Genomic DNA, 20861 nt, shown 5'->3' on the forward strand with positions numbered 1-20861 from the left:
GGAGAGCTGAGGTGTAGCTGACCTGAGCCAGGCACAGTGGCAGGCAAGAAGAAGCACTTATCTGAGGAAGAGTCCTCGGCCACTACACCTCTATCCAGGGAGTCTTTGAGGGAAAAGCTGCTGGCTTCATAGTCTTTGTGGCTCTTGACTCTTGGTAATCATGCTGCCAGGCTGCACTCAGCAGGCTTTTGCCCTGAAAGTGGCTGCAAGAGAGTCAGCAAGCAGCTCGGCATCTGGAGAACCTGGAGAGGGTCCAGAGGAGGCCACTCATATGGTTGAGGGCCTCTGTGGCCAGCCCTGTGAGAAGAGGCTGAGGGACCTGAATCTCTTCAGTCTCCGCAAGAGGAGACTGAGGGGGGATCTTGTGGCTGCCTACAACCTTATAAGGGGCCACCAGCAGGGACTCGGGGAAAGTCTGTTCACCAGGGCCCCCCTTGGGGTCACCAGAACAATGGCCACAAGCTGAGGGAGGATAGGTTTAGGTTAGATATCACCTAGGAAGAACTACTTCACTGTAAGGGTGGCCAGAGCCTGGAATAGGCTTCCCAGAGAGGTGGTGCTCTCACCTTCCCTGGAGAGCTTCAGAAGGAGACTGGATAGGCACCTGGCTGGGGTCTTATAACCCCTGCCACCCCCAGTGCTCCTTCCTGCCCATGGCAGGGGGTCAGACTAGATGATCTGTCCAGGTCCCTTCCGACTCATTGATTCTATGATCTGTCTTGCCTCCACTGTTGAAGGCTGCTGCCTGCAGCTGCCAGCTAAACACAGTTACATTTTAAAGGCAGAGCTTGGTGGCCCTGCCATGTAATCCCTGAATAGGGCAGGGTTGCTAGGTGAGACCCATTACAAATGTACCTTGACACTGTGCTTTTAAGGGCAGAGAGCTGCTCATGCTGCAGGGGAAGCAGGTTATTACTAGTGCACAGTGGTGCATTTCGGCTGCTGTTTGGGCCAGGTTGTGTTATCTCTGGCTCTCTGCTAGTGACTCCAGCATGATTATCCTTTGAAACACCCCAGGGCAAAGGGTAGCCAGGCAAGACACTCAGCAGTACAGGTGCCACTGTGGGCAGTGCAGCATTACCCTGCTTTGTCTTCCTAGGTGCCATTGCATCCTTTGCTGCCGGCTTTGTGAAGATCCGCTGGAAGCTGTGGTCAGAGCTGGTGATTGGTACTGTGACAGCAGTCCAGGCAGGGCTTCTCCTGCTGATGACCTCCACCAGTAACATCTGGCTGTGCTACGTGGCATATGTGCTGTTCAGGGGCTCCTATCAGTTCCTGGTTCCCTTAGCAATGTGAGTACCTCCTGCTTGGAGATTCCTGCTCTGGCCATTGTAGGCTGGCTCCCTGACTGGTAACATGGGCACAGTTGCATTATCCTGGCTGCAACTGGTTTTGGTTAGCATGTAAGCATCCTAAATGCTGCCTGAAGGGCAGTCTTGGAGTACAGAGAGAGAGCACTGGAGCTGTACTTAGGGACTTGGCCTTCTGTGAAAAGGCAGGGCTGAAACAGCAAGTACAGACCAGGTTTTCCAACAGAGCGCTCTATATTTAAGGGGGTGCTGCTAGCATCACATGTTACATGTCAGCATCAGTGCCAGGAAGGCTGGCTGATACAGGGGGTGAGCATCAGTCCCTTTACACACGAGGAGGGACAGTTTCCACTTATGCAGTCAGAGAGGTGTGAGCCTAGCCCTCCAGCAAATCAGAAGGGCTCAGTACTCAGAACAGAAAATGGGATATTCCAGTGTGCTTGACTAGGCCATGCAGCCTCAGCTTGGCTAGGCTGAAAGTTGGGGAGTATTTTTATGAGAATACTTTTGCCTGAATCAGCTGAATTAATGTTCTGCCTCCCCCCATGCCCCCATCTCTCTCATACAAGATTCCAGATTGCCACCTCCCTCTCCAAGGAGCTCTGTGCCCTTGTGTTTGGCATCAACACTTTCTTTGCCACCATTCTGAAGACCATTATAACCATTATCATAGCAGATAAGAGAGGCCTGGGCCTGTCCGTGCATCCTCAGGTAAGGTCACAGGGTCAGAGGGGCATTGTCTGTAGGAGCTGGGTAGGGAAGCACAAGCTCATGGCTGCTAGGTGGGCGTACTTGAGCTAGATGGAACAGCCAAGCCTTGAACCCTGGGGCAGGCTGCTTTGTAGCTGGGCAGGAGAAAGGAAAGCAGGTCAGTCGGAGCATGGGACTTGAGGGGAGGGGAGGCTGTCCTGCATTGCCCAGCCTGTTTACTCCTGAGCTTTGCTTATGGAGAGCTGAGGCCAGGCTGGTTATCCTGCTTCCCCTGTGGCCATTGCTTGTAGTCATACAGCCACCACCTGAATGGAAGCGTGTAGCTGTGGGCCAGGTGAAATAGCTGAAACCCTTGGGTCCCAGGCTTGGCTTCTGCCTGTTCCTCCCCACTGCTGTGGCAACTCTCATAAGCAGCATCCTATCTCTTCCCTTGCCCATTTGCTTCCAGAGCCAACATTTGCCTGTGCTTGGCCTCTTTGCACAGGGGTGCTTGGGCAGAGTGTGTGCTAGGCCCTGTCAGCCATATTTGAGGCTTTGCTTCTGGGACAGATTGCAGGGAGGGGAAGTAGGGGCAGAGTTCAGCCAGGGCACCCTGTAGCAAAGCAAGCAAGGGCAGGGGAGGGCATTTGTGGCCAACCTGTGCCTTTGAGCCCGGGCTCTTGTGCTACATCCCATCCCCTCTGCTCTCTCTTCCTGTCCCTCAGTTCTACGTGTACTTCTCCTACTTCACGCTGCTGGCAGTGCTGTACCTCACAGCGGCAGTATATGTGAGCATCCAGCACAGAAGACGCAAGAAGCCCCAGGAGCCAGCATTGGCCAAGGAGCTATGCAAGCCTCTGGATGAGGTGCCAGTGAAGGAGAAGACCTCAGAGCTGAGCAGTGTGGAAGCCTGAGAGAAGCTGTGAGTGAACAAAAGGGGAAGGGGCCTGTCTGTATGTGCCCTGCCCTCACTGTTGCCCCAGGGAACCATGTGCGCCCCACCAAGATATTTTTGCCTCCCTCTGAACATCAGCACCCAGCAGGGAAGATGAGGACCAGAGAGGCCTGGGTGAGAGTGAATGCCGTGCATAGGCTGCACCTGCACAAAGCGCACAGCCTGATTGCCAGGGGCTGTGTCTCCAGGGATGCCTGCACTCGCTTCACACCTCAGTGCTGGCTGACACTGCTATACAGAGTGAAGGTTTAAAAACAGCTGTTGGTAACGGAGCTGTTTCTAACCAAACCAGCTGGGCTGCCAGGTCCTAGCTCAGAGCTGGTTTAGGCAGCTGCCTGCTGGGTAGAGGGAGCTTTCCTGGTGATTTTTGCACCAGTAGACAGACAGACACACACGCAGTGTCTTCCCCTCCCTGTCACACGCTGCTCTTTCAGTGTGACCAGCCCCACACCCCCAGATGATTATTTCAATTTCAGCCAGGTATTTATTATAAGCCTTAAGCAGTCATGCTTGCAAGGTCCTCTCCCCAGCACCACAAGTGCTAGAAATACTTCTTTTTTTGCTTTTCCTTCAACATGTATAAATCCCTTGGGCTGCCTTAGCCTCATCCAAGCGCTACAAGGCAAGAGGGGCCTATAGCCACATATCACCTGGGGTGAGGATTGCAGTAAAGTGACAAGTTGCCCTTGCAGGCCTGGCTGTTTTTGTAGGTAGCTGGTGGTGGGAGTGCACATGAGTGCTGAGGGCTGGTGTCTGTTGCTGGAAAGGCAGCACTGACCCAGCCCCTCCCTTTGCTGGCTGCTCTGTGGCATGAGTGCAAGAGCCTGGTGCTGCTTGTTGAATCTGGTCAGCATGAGGGGCTCACAAGGCCGTGATCACAGGTTGGCCCTGGCCAGGTATGGGATTGTCTAGCAGACACGATCCTTTCCACCTGTGTGTGGTGAGTAGCTGCTGTAATTAATCCCTTTGCGCAGGGGTTGGCAACCTTTTTCTCTGGGTCAGAGCTTGTGACCTGGCCTCCTGCTGTGGGCTGTAGATCTCTGATTTTCCCTCCATCCTTACCTTGCTGCAGATGCCCAGCCCCTCTGTAGGGAAGGTAAGCAAATATGAAGGCATGTAAGGGCAGCAGGGAGAGCAACAGAGGGATCTGGTGCCTAAGCCACTAGGTTCTGGTCCAGGAGCTCATAGGTTTTCTTTCCTGGTCTGTCTCTTTAGGTAAGACTGAGGCAGTGCCACCCTGAGTGTGGTACAGCTCTTTATGTCACAAAGACACTAGAGTCTCTTAGTTGACTTCCCATGCCCCCTTCCCCAAGCCCTAATTCAGGCCCCACGCAGGAGACCCCTTGCAGTCAAATTGCATAAAGTGACTTGAAGACCCCCTAGGCCTCAGCTCTGAATCCAGACGGGAGATCCTGAGATGCCAGGACCCCACTGTAGCAAGGGGAACTCTATCAGCCCTGGGCCTACTCCCATCTCTGTCCTTAGCAGAGGGGAGGTATCACCCCACCCAGGGTCCATCCACAGCTAGGAGAGACAGGGTGTGGTACCAACAGCCATTTCAGTGCACACAGAGTAAAAGAGGATACTTTCCTTTATTCAGTGCCTTTAGAAAATGGTTTATAGAACACAACTGACAAAAAAATATAAAGATCCACAGGCTTTAAATTGCATTAATTACATAAAATACAGTAGACAATGAGAAATAGAAATTGTGTGACTTGCACAGCTTTTATGGTAATAATTTCAATACAATAATAAAAAGCTAGTTAAAAATTTAGCACCTCAGATTTTCAAAACTGATTTAAACAATCTTTTAGACATTAGTGCTCAACAAGTACGGTACATATGTAACATGAAAGTGTGTTCAAGGTTTCTGGCTTTGAAGGGGAGCATTTTCCCAGCTCTGATGCTAACACAGGATGCCCAGACAGTGGCCAATACAGTCAGTTGATCTCTCTCTCTCTCTCTCTCTCTCACACACACACACACACACACACACGCCTCTCTTAACTGTGGGATTCAGTGCCCTGTGCTGAATGGAAATCAGGATGTGTTCTCTACCCAAATCCCCCATACAGGTCATAACCCATTATATTCTCTTGTCCTTTTCTGTTCCTAAGTACCTTACAAGTTATTTGTTAATCTGATCGCTTAAACTTACCAAAATTGGCCTCTCCAGCCCAACGCTAAGGAATCAGATGAGGAAACTATATGCAGGTTTGGGAGTAGCCTGTTCCTGCGCTGGTATGAAATCTCCCATTGCTCTTAATTATCCCCTCATGACAAAGACACAGACTACCCAGGATGTGGCCTGTCCCTACCAGAGCACTGACAACACAGGCAGAGCCTGGCTTAGCAGGTATCTGACTGGAAGCCATGATGTGTAGGCTTTTTGGGAGCAATTCTTACACTAGCATTAGAAGAACAGAGCCGTGCATCCTGCCTGTGTAGACACAGCAAATAGCTGTGTGCCTCTTGAGCAACAAAATCAGGCCCTGCAATAGGGCAAGCAAGGCATGTAGCACCAGCTCCAGTACACTTGGATTCTGGATGCTGGAATTAGAGCTCAGATGGGATAGGGAGCAGCACCTGCCCTAGAGACCATGCGTCTTCAACTACCAAGACAGCTGTGCTCAGGACAGTAGGTAGGGGCTAGGGGAAGGGAACCAGAGCCCCTAGCTATAGGACAAACCACCAGAGAGCAGATTTTGTCTGGATGCTGATAGACTTGGAAACCTCCCCCTTGTGGAACAAGGGGATGGAATGGATGGAGAAAGGAAAGCATGAAAAGAAGACATCCACTCCTTCCAATCAGCAACAGCTGATTTAGGTCTAGGAGGGCTGGAATAAGAGGGGCCCAAGACCAGGAGGCAACTGCTCTGGAAAAGTAAAAAACAGATCCTCCCTCACTCTGCTGTCCAGCTAGCCATGGGAAACTGGACACATGCCGTAAAACTCCCCTCAAGAATCCTAGCAGCCCAGAGTCTAGTAACAGCAATGCACCAAGACCCAAAGTGCTGGGAATGGTGTGTGGCTCTGTACCTACTGCTGATGTGCCCTCACCTCATGGCGAGAACTTTTACCATCACGACCCGTGGCAAGCTGTTAGGGCACCAGCATGCACAGCCAGGCTCCAGGACCCGAGAACACAAGCAAAAGTACTTCTGAAATGGTTTGGGTCAGAATGAAATGAGTCAAAGGAGCAGGGGCTTCAGGGCTGAGACTGTGAACAGGAATGAGCAGCAAAAGCATTAGGCCAGGACCTTGGCTGATGCAATTTCAGAAAGGCCAGGTCTGCCCAACAGGCCCTAATGTCTGGGCATCCTCCTACACCGGGGAGGGAACAAAGGCTCCTGCCTATCTTCACAATGAAATTATTCTGCCTTGGAAAGAAAGGCCGTGGGTTAAGTCAGTGACAGGGCACCCCTGACAGCTTAGAAATGCCATGGAAGAGGAGCATCTTAACTCACAGCAGGGGCAGAAAGGCTTACAAACTAAGTGGACCCAGCAGAATCCAGGAAGTTGGCAACCCCCATGCAAGTGGAGAGGAACTTGGGCATGCCCAGCCAGGAACTGGTTATTCATACCTAAAGCTGGGCCAAGGAAGTGGGGAATAAGCAACAGGTGAGGCAGTTGGCTTCTTTAGGCAAAGTTGAGGAGAAAGCTAACCTGCAGGTCCAACTCAAGCAGACGGAAGCTCTCGCATGGGGGGCCTGCCTGGTCCTGGTGGTTTCCTGGGACACACAGACACATACACTTTGGATATTTGGTTTCATGGGACCTTCTGCACATGCTAAGAGCTGCTCTGTTCACAAAACTGCCTCCACCAGGATGTGCTGCCAACACCACCAAGGCCCAAGGGTCACCATGAACCAGTCCAGCACAGCCTCATTACCAAGGTGCTCTGCTTGTTGCTTCAGCTCCTAACAAGAGAGACCAAGGCCAGAGAGCCCCACAAAGTGGGGAGCTGCAGTGTGAGGAGTGGCTGAGCAGCCACTTTCCAATCAGGCCTCTTATTAGAATGAAGAACATCTTGCTGATTTCCAAAAACTCAATGAAGGGCATTGTTGGTATGCACTCCTGTGGGCAACACCGGGCCCCTCCCTGTAAAGAGCATCCTAAGCAAGGTAACAAATAGGGAAACAAGGGGGAGTTTATGCAAGAATATAACTCAAGTGGTTAAATATTAGGGGGATTAAGAGAGAGAAGAAGAGACAAGAACATGGCACATCGACAAATGTGAGGAGTTTGCCATGTCCAGCAAGCCTACCAGGCCACTCCTCTGGCAACCATATCAGCCCGCAGTGCACAAGCCCTGTGTCAGAGTGCGGCTGCTGAGAAGAGACACCACAGTGAGTGCCGGGTTGGCATTTAAAACTATCACAACACTCTTTGGTTTTATATCTGGGAATCGATGCATGAAGGCAGAAGCTGTGCAGGGGAGCTGGCTGCCCCTCCAGCTCTTGACAGATGTGTTCAGGTCCCCTCCTCCCAGCATTTTGTGCCCAGAGTTATTTTTTGGAAGAGGTCATGAAGCTGTTCTCAATGCACAGGACGACGAAGGCATTCTGACAGCTGCTTGCCTTCTGCTCCAGAAGCTTGCCTGAACTCAGAGAGGAGGCCTGCCCTGTCACCACGCTGCTGTCAGTCCTCCACGTCTCACAATAGTTCTCGGTCAGGCGACGCCCCTTGGAGTCAGAACCATGCCACACGCTCTTCTGAGGCCTGAAACACAGTGAAGTGCCATGCTGCTGTATCCACACAGGGCATGGGTGAGGCTGGCATCTTGCGGTGTGTTGTGAGGCCATTTCACCCACTTGGCGCTCTTGACATGTCCAGGCCACCTGCAGCCGCAGGTGTCCAGAGCGTGGTGGCCCCCCTTCCCCACCGCCAGCTACACTATACATATCTGCCCAGAGCTACAGGCCCAAAGACAGCGCTGTTTTACTTACCAAGTGGAGTCTCTCAGGATATCCTTTCCATTAAAGGAGAGGATGTGAGCACCACCTCGGAGCTGCGCCTCCGTGCCTGAAAACAGGGACTCCCAGTTATTGAACAGCACGTCATCCTGGGGGAGAGAAGAGCCAGTCATCAGCAGTGCAACAATAAAAAAGTTGAGGTATGATTACATCTCTGTGGCCCAGCCCATACCCACTGCAGCAAGGGCTTTGCTTTTCCATCTATCTGTCCATGCACTTACTGCTTGTCCACTTCAGGGTTGGCACTGATCACGCCAAGGGTTGTACCCATGGGGACGTTAGTCTAGAACCAGAAAGGGTACAAGCACAAGCTGCTCTTTAATAGCTGTCCCTGAAGGCAAACAGCTGATCCAGAATACGTATGGCCTCCCTACATTACTGTATACCACCCAAAAAAGAATGACTGCCCTTCCCATCAGCTTGTGCACTCAGTCTTGAGCAGTGCCAAATATAGTACTGCCTATGTAGTTCTGAGCATCCTCATTCCCATGCACCTACATAGACACTTAGCACTGTGCAGGAGATGCCAAGTGTCTGGCCTAATCAGACCCTACTGCCCAAAGTATCCCAGCTAAGTGAAGGGAATTGCCCAATGATGGCAGCGGCCAGTTGCTGTAGTCATAAGGGGCAAGAGTTATCACATGTCTGTGCCCATCCCTCACCAACACACGAGCCTTCTGCTTAAAAAAGGCCCACATTCAAACCCTCAGTCCCAGATGAAACGGAGCTGGGCTCCCAGGCAGTGTCCGAACAGGTACACACTGACTTGGCAAAACTGCTCCCATTTTGGCAGGACTGCTGACTGGCCCTAGAGCAGCATGCTGCCTGCCAGCATGCTCAGCCTGGGAGCCCCTGCAGCTCATTCCTCAGGCACCTGCTCCTGGTGTTTTTTCCACTAGCGTTAGCAAACTGAGATACAGGGGCCTGAAGGCTGCCCTCCCTCCACAAAGGCTGAGCTGCATGCCTACCCTGAGGTTGACAATGGGCACCGAGCTCCGGTCAGCCCTGCGCACGATGCTGTACAGGTCCTGCAGCCGGGAGGAGAGGAAGGCTCGGAAGGTACCTGTCAGTCCGACCTCCCTGGCCTGCTGGAAGCACTGGAAGTCAGCTCCGCGGATGCCGCGCATGCTGCCACTCAGGGGGGTGTTCAGAGCCACGAGGTGGAGCTGGAAGAACAACGCAGATGAAGGGGCCCTATAGGTGCTGGCTAACACACTCCAGCTGGAGACCACAGCCCCCATGCCACAGAGACACAGCAGAAGCAGACACTTAGTCCCCTGCTCCTTTATGAGAGCACTCTCTCTGCCTCTTCAAGTAATGTGTGCCAGCGGGACCCAAGTGCAAGCTCCAAATACAGCAGTAATTTACTGTGAAGCCAGTGGCAGCACCCTGTGGGAACGAAGGACCCACCCAGTACCAGCAGCTGTCAGTAGAAGGTAGGAATACCTGGCTTAAGTCACAGACAACAATGTCCCGGATGCCCACCCCCATCATTCCCACCACCTCCCACTGCTCAGGCTCCGACTAGCAGCCCACTACAGCCACCCCACAGAACGGGGGGTTTCACACGCTGCTTTGGACGGGAGCCTGTAGGAGATCCATCCTGGCTGCCTGCCTCACGGACTGCACAAGCTGGCAGGGACCACAAGTCCATGTACCAAGCCTGGTGTTAGCAGGCCTGGGAGAGGAGGTGCACATTGGGATGTGGGGTAAGATGCACAGGCTGGTGCACATTGGGATTCATACTGGGATGTGGTGTAAGATCCAGGCTAACTTTAGCCAGTGCCCTCAGCTCCTTAGCTTCTGGGCTGCAAGGTCAGGGTTTTATACCCTGGGGGTCCAGTTCCTGCCCTATCATTTCTTTATAACCCAACCTAGATCTCTGACAGTTTGTGGCCAGTGATTTCACCCTAGAACTGCTTGTGTGACGCAGTAACAGGCTGGCAGATGGCTGAGTGTATTAAGCCTTCAGTCCTGCCTCTAATGCTCAGAGTATTACCCTTCTGGCCACTGCTGATGCAGGGTCAGGACATTTCTTGGGAACAGGGCTCAGAAAGGTCCTCTGCAGGGTGGCTTGCTGCTGCCTGTGCTGAAAACTCACAGGCAACTGGTAGGGGAGGCACAGGGGGGCACATGCCCCCCCCAGATTGGCCCTCAATTGGGCACCACTCATGGCCAGGGCAGTTTTTTTGCCACCTGGGACAGTGGCGTGTTGGAGTTGGGGGGAGGCACTAAGCCACGGCACAAAAGTATAGGAGTGGATATGGGACTTTTGGCCTGCCCCTGGACCTACCCACAAATTGTGCCCCCCCCAGACTCAGGAGGCAACAGTCACCCTTGGCTGAAGTCAGACCCCCCCGTGAGCAGAAGAGTGCTGGGAGCAACAAGGAGCACCCTAGGATCTGACCTTGTGAGGTGCCCAAGCTCAGAAGGTACTCACAGCAGGCTGGAAGTCATGGTGCGTGTGCATGGCAGAGGGGGTGTTCTCTGGCCGGCGGTTTGGATAGGAGTCATGCAGATTCTCCTGCTGGTGCTGTGCTCCCTGGTGGACAGAGGGCTGCTTGGGCAGGCGGTGGTGGTTAGCAATGATGTCATCTCCTCCCCAGGGCCGCACCGTGGCGTAAGTGTTGTAATCGCGGTGTGGGTGCACAGGTACACGCGGCTGTGACCCAGAAGAGGGAGAGCTGCCATGTGCAAAGTGGATGCTGGGCAGTTTGTCATATACCTCATTGTCCTGGGCCAGGAGAAACAGAGACACTCAGCTGGGCTTTCTTTTTGGGCACAGGGAGCAATCCATGCCTCTAACAGATGACTCTGTGGACCTGGGGCATAATCCAGGACCCTGACTCCACAGCCACTAGGGGCTTCTGTGGCTGGTGCAAAGCCAAGCTGGCTCTGCATATAATCACTCCAGGGCTGGCAAATGTACGCTGGTTGCCGACTGCCCAGGTGCAGCACTATGCCAAGGCAGCTGTACTGTTTCCAGGGGTTTGAGTAACCCTGCAGGGCCTGGGCCAGGCTTTGCTGTGCTATGGAGATGTACCCTAGGAGGAGGGGAAAGGGTTCACTTACCAGCGCAGTGCTGGAGATCACAGTGCGATCTTCAAGCTGAAACAAAGTAAGGCCAGTCACACTAAAGCACAAACACTGAGAACAGACCCATGGCAGGTAATGTGCTCCAGCTCCCCTCAAACCAGACATTTCCCCACCCCTAAACTTCAAGTCCACCTGCTAAGCCCAGACTACTTTACTTCAGGTATGGCAGGTGTCTCAGAGATCTTAATGGGGCCACTTGTGTGAAAGTGCATGTGTATGAAGTGTGTGGCAGGGGGGGCGTGGAGAAAGTTTCCCTGAGCCAGAAGACAGACAAGGCAGAAGCTGAAAACACCAACTCAGCAGGCAGCATGTGGGCCAAGGAACAAACCCATGCAGGGTGAAAGCAGGGAGCCTGAACTGATCTGACTCAGAAAAGCCTTGCTGAGACATATCCTAAATACTGGATTCACCTCATGGACTAATTCCATGGCAGAACCTGGGAGCGGGAGCAGGAGGCTTCCTTCCTGCCAGCTACTTCATCAAGTGGCACCTCAATTCTGTTCCTAATCCACCTTGCCCTCACATGCTAGAACAGTGGCTCCCAACCTTGGGTCACGGGGGGGAGGGGGGTGTCCGCTCCTCGCTCTGCCCCTCCCACCTGCGGAGCTCTCCTGGCACACGATCCACGCAGCTTTTGCTGCTGCTGCCCCCCGCGATCCCAGCCCAGCCCGGGTTTGCTGGCACCCCTGGGCATAAGTGAGTCGGTGGCAGGGGTGGGGGACGCAACCCAGATTTAGGGTCACAGCAAAAAAGGTTGGGAGCCACTGTGCTGAAAGATGCCCCCACAGTTGCAATCTTGTCTTGCACTGACAGTTCTGGAAGCAAGGTTGTGCTACCATCAGCCAGGCTCCTCATGAGAGCCGCTCATGAACAAAAAGCAATGTCAGGGGCTGTTGTCACTTGCTCAGCATAGAGTTGTCAAGCTATGGATCTGAGGCAGGATCTCTTCCCTAGGAGCAACAGCACAATGGAGACTAGAAGATTTTTGATGCATCTGGGGAGATGGTGGTGCCCACAGTATATGACATAGTCATCACCACTCAGAGCTCTACAAATTTCAACTCATCTCCAGCTCAGAGAGGAGAGCAAAGAAAGCATCAGGCCATAACCTGCACCTGGATCTGCTGGTATGGTCCCAGCTGTAAGGCAGAGGCTGTACTAGCTGATCAGGGTGTAAAGCTTGAGTCTTAGGTCTGTGTCCTGAAGACATGACACAGACGCTCAGTAGCATGCATGGCAAGCAGCTTTGTGCCCTCTGACAGGGCTGTTCACAGCACCAAAAGTTCAGCCTGTGCCAAAGAGTTTTGCAGGCCTGAAACTCACTGGCAGCTGCCAGTGTACAGGTCTATTAGTCTTCAGTGATGGGAATGCCTGGGGCATCCTTAGGATGCTCGTGGATAGGTGTGGTGGCCAGCATATGAGCAGAACTCAAACTGTAACAGCTCTATAAATGCCAGAGCCCAGCCAGCCATGTGCACAGGCAACTTGATTCCATCCTACTCCAGTGTGCCCACAAATGCCATCGTCAGGGGAGTTTTCGCAGATAGAGCAGACCCACCCCGTACTCACCAGGATTCTCCGGAAGCCATTTCGCACACGGACGTACAGCTCTTCTCTGTCCACTATGAAGACAAGCCACCCCTCGGGCACCTCATGGGCTGTGCTCAGCATGGCCTGATATGATGGCAGGATCTTCAGCTATTGGAATACAGACCAGTCAGTGTGGAGAAAGCTTTCCCTGCCCAAGAAGAGCACACTGCCCAACCTGCATGCAGCCGTATGCCAGGCCCAACTAGCACTGGACAAAGGCACATAAATCTTGATACCATGCCAGGTGCCCATCTTCTCCATGACCTGGTAAGCTTACCCTCCAGCTCACTGTGTCAAACCCTCACCATCTCACTGCTGACCCCAGAGTCCTCTTAAGGACTCACATAGGAGCTAGCATTTGGCTAGGTCTGCTCCTCCCATAGGCCAGGGCTGCTAGGACCCTTTCCTGAAGCTCACTGCCTTGGTTTTGGGCTTCCCATTGCACCTCCATCCACCCCTTCACCGTACAACCCAGGGAATTACAGACGCACAGGCAGGCCCCTGCACCAGAGCATGCACAACACCATTCCCTCCTCCACATCCCCATCTTACCCCAGAGGAAGCAGATGTCCCACTGGTGCCTGGAGGTCCTGGAGGCCCTGGCGGGCCAGGAGGGCCAACCACGTTGGCTGGAAGAAAAAACGGACTAAGACTCGAGGGTGCTTCAGTGTACCAGGACCCTTTCAGGCCATGCTCATAGGTTGGCAGGGGGAAGAATGGAGGAGGGGGGAGTGTCTGAGGTACAGGGACAGGAAGCACCAGATTAGGCTGGAGAAGTAGAAAGGAGGCATGAGAAATGAATATCAGGCTGCCAAGAACTGAGGGCAGGGAAACAAATCCCAGGCAAAGGGAACACCAAGTGAACTGTGAGCTGATATCCTCAGCAAATACTCACTTTGTCTGTGGGGTCCTGGGAAGGAGGGGGGCCCAGGGGGCCCAGGTGGGCCAGGAGGGCCCTGTCGCCCCTCATACCCAATGCCAGGAGGTCCCTGAGGTCCTGGGGGGCCAGGTGGGCCAGCAATGCTGTCTCCCTTGGGACCCTACGGGTGTATAAGAGTCTTCAGACTAAACACACAGCCTGCCCTGACCCAGCACACCTGTCCTAGCCCTTCACACACCCTCACCCCAATCACCAACACACCTTCACCCCAGTCCCTCTACCAGGAGAGTCAGGCTAGAGCACACTCTGCCTCCCATCTGCACATGCCGCACCCCCAAGGGATTGGCATAAAGTTCACTGACCCCACTTCTTACCTCCCACTTCAGCTGGGGAGAGGGAAGAGCACTACCATTCTCTGACAGAAGGGAACCTCAGGGCACCTTCTCACTCAGACTATCCAGTCTGGTCCTGTGGCCATTGCTGCCTGAGAAATTCTCCTTAGTCCTCCATCCCCACACCTTCCTGAAATTCCCCTTTCAGTGCACCCCCACCCCCTACTTCCTAGGGTGGTGATAATGCTGGGCTACCTGCCACCTGCCCCATCCCACTCCATCCTAGGGCCTCCTTGGTGCTCAGAGCACAAGAGGCGCACATGCTCACGAATGAGCCCCACACCCACTGCCATCAGGGGCATCTTACCGGAAGACCAGGGTAGCCCTGGGGGCCAGGAGGGCCCGGCTGTCCAACAACGCCTGGTCCATATAGTGTTCCCCCAGCAGGCTCGCCTTTTTCGCCTTTTAAGCCGGAGTCCCCTCGCTCTCCTTTTTCACCCTAAGGAAAGCAGTTATAATTACTGTAGTCTGTCCATATGCCAAACAGCTGACATACAGATCACATCCAACCCAAACCTGAGTATAGCAGCATGCTGAATTCTTCTCGCAGATTAACCCTGTCACTTTTGACCGAACAGACCAGGATCCAACAAGCACAGGCTTGACAGACTTGCACTGTGATGCATGGCCTGGGGCACTGTGTATTTCCTGTCACTGCTTGTGGCTGTAGGGAGCTGATCCACCCTGAGCGTATCAGCCCCAGATGTGGTACTGCCACTCCTCTTAGGGCATGTGATTCAGGCAGGACAATTTGACATCTGTGCACTGTAGAAGTTTGGCTTCCCGTGCCATGAAAGCTATAATCTGCTTTTCAGTGTGAATGGTCACATGGCTCTTCAGCCACTGCACTGAAGACTCCCACAGTCTGCAGTGATGGCTGCAGATGGGCAACATATAACCCCAAACTCCTTTCAGTACCATACCCACTTCATGTTGGTGCCCGCTACTAGTGCTGCCACACACAAGAATCCCACTGACCACAGAGAAATAGCAGGACTCAGTGCTACTGGAACATGTACCTACCCGAAAAGCGGCACCAAATTGGCTGAGGTCATAAGGGAACTGGCCTGTGAACAAACAGGGGAAACTGTCAGAGTGGGTAGTACACAGGCTGAATGAGGCTCCTTTACACTGCGTCTCAAACACTTCTCTTAGCTTCATCACTATCCGGCATTCTTGTCTCACCTCACTGGGGCTGGGGGCAACTTGCACCCCACACCCTAAAGTTAACAGAATGAAGAACTGTGGTTCTTGAGTCAACTAGGGAGAGAAATCAGCTCTGCTCCATAAGTTCATGTTGTACCACAACAAATAAACCCGGAGCACAACAGCTCTGTGTTAATTCTGTGTTTGCAGAATACAATGTTGCACAGCAAATGATTATGGGAAGCAAATCACACACCTCCGATTTGCTACACATCCATATATGTAAACACCTGCAAAAGTGCATCTATACACACGTGTAAATCCTATGTTAAAAGAACACCATTAAGGTTGCAAAATTCAGGAAGTGCCAGAATTCAGGTTACCTGTGCAGCCTTGAACTGCTCCCCCACCCCGCATTCATTATGAGACAGCCCTTAATTACACAGTTGCATCCTATTGTTTTCCCAGGATCCCTGCCTCATTCATTGTACTGCACAGACAATGCTCACTGAAAAGACTGCTATTTAATGTTGTGCTGATTCCTCCATGTTGAATGTGTCCCCAATGCTGTATTGTTCTGCCCCCATCCAAAGCCTGGTCCGAAGACAGAATGATTAATCAGCTCCTGGCCTGTTTTTGCATGCTGTTTATCACTATATTATCTCAGTGTTTCACAGCTGTTAATGAATTTATCTTCAGAACACTCCTGAGAGGCAAGGTGGTTGCATCTTTCCATGTTCCTGCTGGCACACTGAAGCACAGGGAGATTAAAGTCAAAAGTATCCACTAATTAATTCTGAGTACCCAGTTTGAAAAATCAGGTCCTAGATTGCTCAGAGCATATAGCATTATATAGTAATAGATATGTTCAGAGCACAGCTCCCAGTGACATTCATGGTAGCTGTGAGAGCTCAGCACTTCTGCAAATCAGACATCAATGTCTCAAGTCAGAGACCAGAAACTGAATGCAAAATACATGATTGCCTAGGAAAAGTCTGCTTTAAGAGATCTGCCTGCCATCACACATGGAAGTCTGTGGCAGAGGTAAGGGTAGACTCCAGTTTAGCTTTCCAGTGCCTTTACCATGGGACTCTTCTTTCCCATTCTGTAATTCCCCATCTCACTGCCCACCTTGCAACCTTGCCAGTAAACGAGGTTGAGAGGCAGGCACTAGTACCCCTCCCTGTGTCTGCAGCCACAATGTATGCAGGAGCACATACATGCACACAGGTATCTCTAGGCAATGAAGAATGAGGGACCTGTGGAGACCAAGCAGTCAGCTCTGCAAATCCTTTGGGGTGAGTCTTGCTGTATGGATGTATATGGGTGCAGCTAAGTCCCATTGGGTTTAATCCCTGCAAGAAGGGCTGGATCATCTCTTAAGTAGGAGGGCATCTCTGCCCAGAGGCTGGGCTGGGAAATCTGGCAGCCCAGAAGTTGCTCGGTTTTCATGGTTTGGGATCACCCACTGTGTAACACTCCCTCAGGAAAAAAGCCATAGATGCTGCTGCCTTACATTACTGTACATGAAGAGATTTGTCTAGCCAGGGCCTTTGTGAGCTCTCTATGCCCACACAATGTCTGGCATCACCCATAAGATGTGACCCAGAGATTAAAGAGCAGTCTGACACTCTAGTGGTGTGAGTCTGGCTGTGCATGAATGATTTTGTAGCATGCTTTTACCGTGTCCCAACCTGGAGAGGAGGGAATGAGGAGCCTCTCCTCACTGTGCTGGACCCTGCCCAGGGGCCCACTGCAGCACAGGTGAGTGAGAAGCTAGCTGTTGTATGAGCAATGGAAAAAGGAAGACAGGTTTTTCATACTCCTAACTGGCTAAGCCAACCCAAGTCAGTCAACCAAGGACATTCAAAGGGGCTGATAAAGACACATGCAGCTGGCTGCTAAGTTAAGGTGGAGCACAGCCAGACAGAATCTCTTCTCTGCCCTTGCACCATGTATGGCCACTTCCATGTATGGCACAGAAGCAATCTGTGATACCTTCTTTTGAGTGTGGATGCCAGAGTGAGACAATGCAGGGCAAAGAGACCCAGTGGCTGCATGGTATGGTGTCCCTTACTGCCAGCAGGTGTCAGTGACTTCTTCCTGAACATGAACATCCCCTCCAGCTTGCATTAGCTATGCCCAACCAGTCCTTCCAAGACTGACAAACAAGCTGTTCTTTGCAGCAATACACATGCACACACGCATACAACCCAGCCGTCTAGCCATCAGGCAGGATCCTGCTTCCTGTAACCTTGGTTCAGCTTAGGACAGACAGGAGGTCAGAGATCTGTCCACTGCAAGAAGCTCACTTACCTGGGGGCCCTGGGGCACCTGTGTCTCCTTTCTCACCCTTCTGTCCTGGGGCACCCTGGTAACCTGCCAAAGAAAGTACTGACATTGTCTTCACAGGTTTGAACATCAAACAAAGTGTGGAGAGGACAGACTGGGACTATGGCAACATCTAGTGGCAAAGAGTGGAAATGACTGTTTTCTCTGCACCCGCCTTACCACAGCGTTCTCTTCTCACCAGTACAGCGGAAGATGGGGAAGAGCTACAGGCAAATGATGACTTTCCTAACAGCAGATAACGTGTGTTCAAATGTGTTTTTTAAAACCAATGGAACCCATATTCTTGTGTGAACCCAGCCAGTCACAGGTGTGAGGCATTTTATGGTTCCTGCCAAGCTCTTAAAACCATAAAGCAAAGAGGCAGCTAATGTGCCTATCACTCAGTGATAAATAGCAGAGGAAGAGGTAGAGTATTCCATCCAAACCCCTTCAGTGCTGAGAAGCAACCCACTAAAGGGTAAAGCTATCCTTGAGTATAAGGGCTGACTCAGGTTAAAATACGGTAGGGACAAAGACTTGTACCCTGGGATCATGGGGACCTACATTTTAAGTGCCACTTTAAGTCCCACATCAAGTACCTGTGAAGTACTGAGATAACACTTTGTCCCCAGGACAACTGTGGCTAATGCAAGTTAATTGCCATTCAAGCTTTGTGTATAAATGACAGTCCAACACATGTTTTTATGCAAGTCAAAGCCCTGGACAATCAGACCCAGGATAAACCCAATGTCTGTTTTTACCCAGAGAGGACATAGATGACCTCCGTGAATGTCAGGCTCTTTTGCACCTTTGGGAAAATACATGTGCTCTGGGAGTAGGGGGGGTATGCTTTAATTAGAGAGGCTCTGAGAACTGCTTTAATTAAAACACCTGGAGCATCATGTGCATCAGCATCCTTGTGTTGAAAAATGGCAATGGGGGTACTAACTAAAGCTTGTCAGTGCCCCCACCACCATGTTTTAGCATGGGGACGCTGATACACATAACACTAGAGTCTGCTGGAGTGCAGTAATTACCGTGCTCCAGCAGATTCGATTAATCAAGTCTGCTCTGATGCACTGTATTTACAGTGTGTCAGAGCAGCCTCGCTCCCTCCACATGTATAGCTGAGGTTCCCAAAAGACAGCTGAAGGTTTCTACTACACAAAAGGAATAATCCTCCAGCAGGAAATAAGTAGCAAGTGCTAGGCAGCTCTCAAATCAGCAGGAGTACACTGTTCCTGCCCTAAGAATTTTGCAGCACAGTGTTAGCCAGGATGCAGAAGAGCTCAAAAGAAAGCAAAAAGGGCAGGTGGAGCAGGAAGATGATAGGGCTATGCAGGGAGTAGCTGGTGGAAAATTTTCACCTTGTTGAAAACCCAGTCTATTATCATAATTTTTCATGAACTTTTTGTAACATATTGTCATTTTCCATGAACTTTCCATGAACATTTTCAAAATCTTTTGATTGAAAATGTTTATGGAATGAATCCTGAACAATGAAAATATTCATGGAAAGTGACTCCTTTACCACTAAAAATTTAGATTTTTTCAGCAAAAAACCCCTGTATACTGGAAAATGAAATGTTTTAGTTTTTAATTTTTTCTCTGAAAAGTTGGAATTTCTTACAGGAAATTTCAATAAACATTCTTTTTTTTTCCCCTTTCCTGTGGAAATGTTCTGTAGGGGAAGAAAAAAAAAAATTCCAACTGCCCTATCAGTAAAGGCCTTTGCAGGGCACAACACATTCACTCATTCAGGTTTTACAGTAGCTAGCTGTAGCCCATCACTGTTAAATCCAGATAAAGTTTAAATTTAAGAGACTAAGTCATTCCAAATAACATCTCTCCTGACTGGGACTTTCTAAAATCCCACCCCTTTCCTTCTGGCTAATTCTCCCGAAGTCATTCATGTCACTGCTCTAATTACTGGCTCATTGGAAAAATCAAGACTCCATTCCTCTTTCACTACTCTTCCAAGTACTAGTATATTCTTACCTGGCAAGCCAGGAGGTCCAGGAGGGCCTGCCTCAGTAAATGCCTGAAAACACAAAAATAACAGAGCTTTAAAAACAAGAAAGGCCTATGACACATTCTGGCCAGGCAGAGCTGCAGACTAGCACATGCTACAGTCAGGGTCTGCCCAGCGATGCATTGATGCAGCGCACCATGCATGGAACATATCACTGCTGGTGGGGTGCTCTCTGCCCACATACAGCTCACTCTAGTATTGTTTTTTCCCAATGTAGAATGTGCTTCTGTATTAAACATGTATCTCATTAATGGAGTCCACATTCATCATGACTGGATGCCAGGTTATATGCTCCATTTGTAATGGCCCACAAGTTGGATCAAGATGCCCTCATGCTGGGCAGTGGGTGCTGTCAGCTGACCTGTTGAAACCAGTAGGTTCTAATAAAAAGATGCTGTCAGCCAGGACCACCTCCTCCCGCCTCACCAGTTCATCTGCTTTGTTCAGAAATGAGGGGAACACAGGCCCTGCTCTCTCTCCACACCTTAGTGGACACAGGAGTTTCCAGGTGTCTAACTAGCACTTGCTAAAAGGCAGTTGTCCTCCACCTAGTCCTATATGGAGGCTAATGTGGATGACTGCCCTGGAGAGCTGTATTAGTATCTTATACACAGTCCTTTGACTGGATAATACCTTGAGCTATTGAGTCATTAACCCAAAGTGCACCATATCATGAAATCAGATAGTGGCACTGCCTTTGTTGGTCACCATTTTCTATTATTCTAATATTGGACACCAGCTCCTGAGAAAGGGGTTCACACGGGCCAATCAAAATGCCCTCTACATTGCTGAAATTGGGGAGTAAATAGAGCAAGGAGATGCCTTTAGGGTTTCTTGTCCTGGTCATTACGTGTATCCAAACTGCAGCATGGAGCGATGAAGTGTAAGGATAGTTACTTACGTTACCGTCATAGATGGGCACTATGCTGCCAGGAGGGCCTGGAGGGCCTGGGGGACCTGGAAGACCCTGCAGAGAGGGAAGAATTGATTTGTTTTGAGAAGCCTGGTCTGACGTGCAATCAGCCTAATGAAGCATGCACTATAGGAGGGGCTGGGACATGACAACACAGCTGTACTCTTTTTTGCAGAGTTATCTGTGACCCCCTTGCTACAAGAACACTGCAGGCAGCAGGGACACTGCATGCAATACAGCTCTTCACCTGCATCCATATTCCCAGATGTGGCCTCTATTTCTCTGGATCACTTTGAGATAGTCCAAGACCTGGCTTTCAAAGCTGAATACCTATCATTCCAGCTGAGGCCAGCAGGTACCCAGCCCCTCTAAGACTTGGATTTGGTTGTCTAGGGATGGCACCTAAATCAATTAAGTACTCCACATTAGTGAAGACTGATGGTCACAGAGGCTTCTATCCAATGGTGCTAAGGAACTAGACCACTGAACTTCAGTGGAGGAAAAGGGGTTTGTTCAGGCAAGGGAGGAAAATTTGTATTTCCCAGAG

At 51.1% G+C, this 20861-nt stretch overlaps 2 protein-coding genes across 6 annotated transcripts in view; one reads left to right on the forward strand and one right to left on the reverse strand.

Moving 5' to 3' along the window:
- SLC19A1 (solute carrier family 19 member 1) overlaps positions 1 to 19361 on the forward strand; it is a 40174-nt gene extending 20813 nt beyond the window's left edge. For 2 of the 3 annotated variants that reach the window (XM_090045106.1, XM_090045108.1), the window contains exons 5-7: positions 1100 to 1292; positions 1880 to 2021; positions 2726 to 6619. In XM_090045106.1, coding sequence (XP_089901232.1) covers positions 1100 to 1292; positions 1880 to 2021; positions 2726 to 2914 — 524 coding nt within the window. In that variant the 3' untranslated portion in view covers positions 2915 to 6619. Of the gene's footprint in view, positions 1 to 1099; positions 1293 to 1879; positions 2022 to 2725; positions 6620 to 17450 lie in introns of those variants that run through there. The other variant, XM_090045107.1, reaches the window with a different exon arrangement.
- COL18A1 (collagen type XVIII alpha 1 chain) overlaps positions 4529 to 20861 on the reverse strand; it is a 209137-nt gene continuing 192804 nt past the window's right edge. For all 3 annotated transcript variants that reach the window (XM_090045105.1, XM_090045104.1, XM_090045103.1), the window contains 13 exons: positions 20303 to 20368; positions 19368 to 19410; positions 17355 to 17417; positions 14916 to 14959; positions 14200 to 14331; positions 13516 to 13660; positions 13173 to 13249; positions 12600 to 12728; positions 11007 to 11042; positions 10375 to 10668; positions 8903 to 9100; positions 7908 to 8023; positions 4529 to 7680 (listed from right to left, as the gene is read on the reverse strand). In XM_090045105.1, the coding sequence (XP_089901231.1) occupies positions 7467 to 7680; positions 7908 to 8023; positions 8903 to 9100; positions 10375 to 10668; positions 11007 to 11042; positions 12600 to 12728; positions 13173 to 13249; positions 13516 to 13660; positions 14200 to 14331; positions 14916 to 14959; positions 17355 to 17417; positions 19368 to 19410; positions 20303 to 20368 (1557 nt within the window). In that variant the 3' untranslated portion in view covers positions 4529 to 7466. The remainder of the gene's footprint in view (positions 7681 to 7907; positions 8024 to 8902; positions 9101 to 10374; positions 10669 to 11006; positions 11043 to 12599; positions 12729 to 13172; positions 13250 to 13515; positions 13661 to 14199; positions 14332 to 14915; positions 14960 to 17354; positions 17418 to 19367; positions 19411 to 20302; positions 20369 to 20861) is intronic.

This window comes from Crocodylus siamensis, chromosome 4 (assembly GCF_052110815.1).
Source record: "Crocodylus siamensis isolate JL-2025a chromosome 4, ASM5211081v1, whole genome shotgun sequence".
In the NCBI taxonomy this organism is placed as follows: Eukaryota; Metazoa; Chordata; order Crocodylia; family Crocodylidae; genus Crocodylus; species Crocodylus siamensis.